Source organism: Carlito syrichta, unplaced genomic scaffold (assembly GCF_000164805.1).
Source record: "Carlito syrichta isolate Samal-C Ts95f unplaced genomic scaffold, Tarsius_syrichta-2.0.1 Scaffold313533, whole genome shotgun sequence".
Classification (NCBI taxonomy): domain Eukaryota; kingdom Metazoa; phylum Chordata; class Mammalia; order Primates; family Tarsiidae; genus Carlito; species Carlito syrichta.
The window spans coordinates 118,138-121,869 of NW_007257629.1; the positions used below are offsets into that span (position 1 = coordinate 118,138).

At 46.4% G+C, this 3,732-nt stretch overlaps 1 protein-coding gene across 1 annotated transcript in view; it reads right to left on the minus strand.

The window, feature by feature from the left end:
- LOC103273104 (multidrug and toxin extrusion protein 1-like) overlaps positions 1-3,732 on the minus strand; it is a 36,786-nt gene that overhangs the window by 15,394 nt on the left and 17,660 nt on the right. Inside the window, exons 10-11 of the mRNA XM_021718809.1 lie at positions 2,125-2,233; positions 1,925-2,000 (exon numbers count right to left, since the gene is read on the minus strand). Coding sequence (XP_021574484.1) covers positions 1,925-2,000; positions 2,125-2,233 — 185 coding nt within the window. The remainder of the gene's footprint in view (positions 1-1,924; positions 2,001-2,124; positions 2,234-3,732) is intronic.

Genomic DNA, 3,732 nt, shown 5'->3' on the forward strand with positions numbered 1-3,732 from the left:
ACTCCAGTCTGGGCGACAGAGTGAGACTCTGACTCAAAAACAAAACAAAACAAAAGCAAATGCACATTTCTAATTTCTTCTTCTATATTCTATCACATCATTTATAGCATTCTCTCTGTATGATGTTCTACACCCTACTTTTTCTGCCTAATATTTTCACTTTTTTTTTTTTTTTTTAAATCAGGGACTCACTCTGTTGCCCAGGCTAGAGTGCAGTGGCACGATCATGGCTCACCACAGTACCAACCCCTAGGCTCAGGCCATTCTTTGAACTCAGCCTCCTGAATAGCTGGCACTACAAGTACGTGCCACAATGCCTGGCTGATTTTTAATTTTTTGTAGAGATAAAGTATTGCTATGTTGCTCAGGCTGGTCTGAAAACTGCTGGACTCAAGCAGTTCTCTTGCCTTGGACTTCCAAAGTTTTGGGATTACAGTGAGCCACTATGGCCAGTCTTAATAATGTGATTTTTGAGGTAGTTCACTGGTGAGATTTTAACTTCAGTTGGGGTGGGGTTTTTTTTGTTTGTTTGTTTTTTGTGGTTTTTTTGAGTTGGAGTCTCACTCTATCGCCCAGGTTGGAGGGCAGTGGCACACTCATGGTCACCACAGCCTCGACTTGCTCGGCTCAGGTGATCCTTCCACCTCAGCCTTCCAAGTAGCTGGAACTACAGGCATGTGCCACAATACCCAGCTAATTTTTCTTTCTTTCTTTTTTTTTTTTTTGAGTTGGAGTCTCACTCTGTTGCCCAGACTGGAGTGTATCCGGGGATCCTTCCGCCTCAGCCTTCCAAGTAGGCGGAATTACAGGCATGCACTACCACGCCCGGCTGATTTTTTGATTTATTGTAGAGATGAGGTCTCACTGCCCAGGCGGGTCTCGAACCCGCGGGCTCAGGCAATCCACTCACCTCAGCCTCCCAAAGGCATGGGATTATAGGCGTGAGCCACCATGTCCAGGCTTCAGTTGGGTTTGACAAATCAAGCAGTTTGGCAGATACTGAGATACCAAAACGATTCATATCATTGGGAACAAAACAATTAACTGGAAATGTAATTGTCTGTACTCAAAGGGTTTTCCTTCTTTCAAATACATGATATTCTGACCACCAGAAGCATAATACCACACCAATGCTCATTAAATTGGCACCCAAGACTGTAAATCACTTCCTACATCTAATCAGTTCTTCCCAGGTAATATCAGTGGTGTCTCCGTCTTGTAAATGATTCAGACACCTCTCCAAGATGCAACAACCACAGACCTCTCTCATGATAGCATTTATCTGACCATTTCTTTCTTTCTTCCTTCCTTTTTAAATTTTTTTTTTTTTTTTTTTTTTTTTTTTTTTGAGTTGGAGTCTCACTCTATCGTCCAGACTGGAGTGCCGTGGCCGCTCCCGGTCACCGCAGCCTCGACCTCCTGGGCTCCAGAGATCCTTCTGCTTCAGCCTTCCAAGTAGCTGGAACTACAGGCGCGTGCTACCACACACGCCTAGTTTTTTTGATTTATTTTGGAGATGAGGTCTCGCCAAGTTGCCCAGGCGGGTCTCGAACCCGTGGGCTCAGGCAATCCACTCACCTCAGCCTCCCAAAGGTGCGGAATTACAGGCTGAGCCACCGAGCCCGGCTTCTTTTTAATTTTTAAAAAGTTTTTTTTCTGCTGGCACTCTGAATCTCAGATTAACTATTTCTTTTCTTTTTTTTTTTTGAGTTGGAGTCTCACTCTGTCACCCAGACTGGAGTGCAGTGGCATGCTCCCAGCCACCTCAGCCTCAACCTGCTGGGCTCCGGCGATCCTTCTGCCTCAGCCTTCCGAGTATCTGGAACTACAGGCGCGCGCTACCACACCTGGCTCATTTTTTATTTATTGTGGAGACTATTTCTTAATCACAGATTTCACATTTCAAGAAAATCCCAGCACTCACCGGTCGGTAGTGAAAATGTACCCCACGTGATCCTTACAGCTTAACAGCAGGACACAAAAGGTTACTGCAAAGAGCTCTGGAGGTAAAAATGGCAAAGGAAACAACACAATGAGCACGAAAATCCATAGGAAGTGGAGGAACCTAGGTTTCACATGCAGAGACTGCACTCCAGCCTTAGTTAGGTCAAAGGGTCTAAGCACCTGTGATCAGCAGGGCAACCACAGAGGACTTCTTTGCCAGCTCAGTGTTTCCAGCACCCAGTGCATTTCCTACCCGAACGTTGACAGCCACGCAAAAGCCCGAAGGGATCTAAAACAAAAAGGAAACCTACAACAACAAAACTGCAAAGTAAGAATACTGCACAGAGAAGCAGCCTCATGCCTCACAGCTGGGGGGTAAAACTTGGTCCTGAAAGTTCTGAAGAGATAAATTTGCAACATCCCCTTTGTCTAGCTGGGAGCTCCCAAGCTCCTGGGGAACATGAACCCCAGATTATGGTGCTCATAACAGGAGGACCCTGCACAATCCTGTTCCTACGCAGAGTACGAGGGATGGACTGACTACCAGGTACCCAAGCTAGTATCTGTTCTTTTTTTTTTTAAGAGTCAGGGTCTTAGCCGGGCTCAGTGGCTCAGCCTGTAATTCTGCGCCTTTGGGAGGCTGAGGTGAGTGGACTGCCTGAGCCCGTGGGTTCGAGACCCGTCTGGGTAACTTGGCAAGACCTCATCTCTACAATAAATCAAAAATTAGCTGGGTGGGGTAGCACGCGCCTGTAGTTCCAGCTACTTGGAAGGCTGAGGCGGAAGGATCACCGGAGCCTAGCAGGTCGAGGTTGCGGTGGCCGGGAGCAGCCACTGCACTCCAGTCTGGGTGACAGAGTGAGACTCCAACTCAAAAAAAAAAAAAGAAGAGTCGGGGTCTTGCTCTGTTACCCAGGTTAGAGTGCAGCGATCATAGCTTACTGCAGCCCCAAACTCCTGGGCTCAAGTGATCCTCCCACCTCAGCCTCACAAGAAGCTGGGACTACAAGTACGTGTCACTATCCCTAGTATAGTGTCTGTTCTAAAAGACCATCAAGGGATCCAGGTTAGGAAATTGGAGTGGTACTAAAGGAATTTCAGGGAAGTAGCACTGCATCGGGTTAGGAATCAGGATTTTGAAGCCAGGCTGCCTGGGTTCAAATACTGGCACAGCTCCTTAGCAGCTGTGTGACTCTGAGCAAGTTACTTACCCTCTCTAGACTGCCGTTGTTTTGTCTTATCTGTAAGAGGAGTCTAGTGATAGAAGCTACCTCTTATAGTTATTTTGGGAATTTAATGAGTCCATACATGCTAACTGCTTAGAATAGTGCCTCACATGTAGGAATTCCTCAATAAAGATTTGCCATTACTATTATCTATACATTTACCACTTGATAAATTAATATTAGTAAAGAAAAAGTTTGTGACCAGCCTGGGCAACTTGGTAAGACCTCGTCTCTACAATAAATCAAAATAATTAGGTGGGCTTAGTGGTGCAAGCCTGTAATTCCAGCTACTAGGAAGACTGAGGTGGAAGGATCACCTGAGCCCAGCAGGTCAAGGGTATGGTGGTTGTGAGCCACTGCACTCCAGCCTGGGCAACAGAGTAGGATTCCGACACAAAAAAATAAAAAATAAAATACAATAAAGAAAGAAAAAGAGCCGGGCTTGGTGGCTCAGCCTGTAATCCCACGCCTTTGGGAGGCTGAGGTGAGTGGATTGCCTGAGCCCGTGGGTTCGAGACCCGCCTGGGCAACTTGGCAAGACCTCATCTCTACAATAAATCAA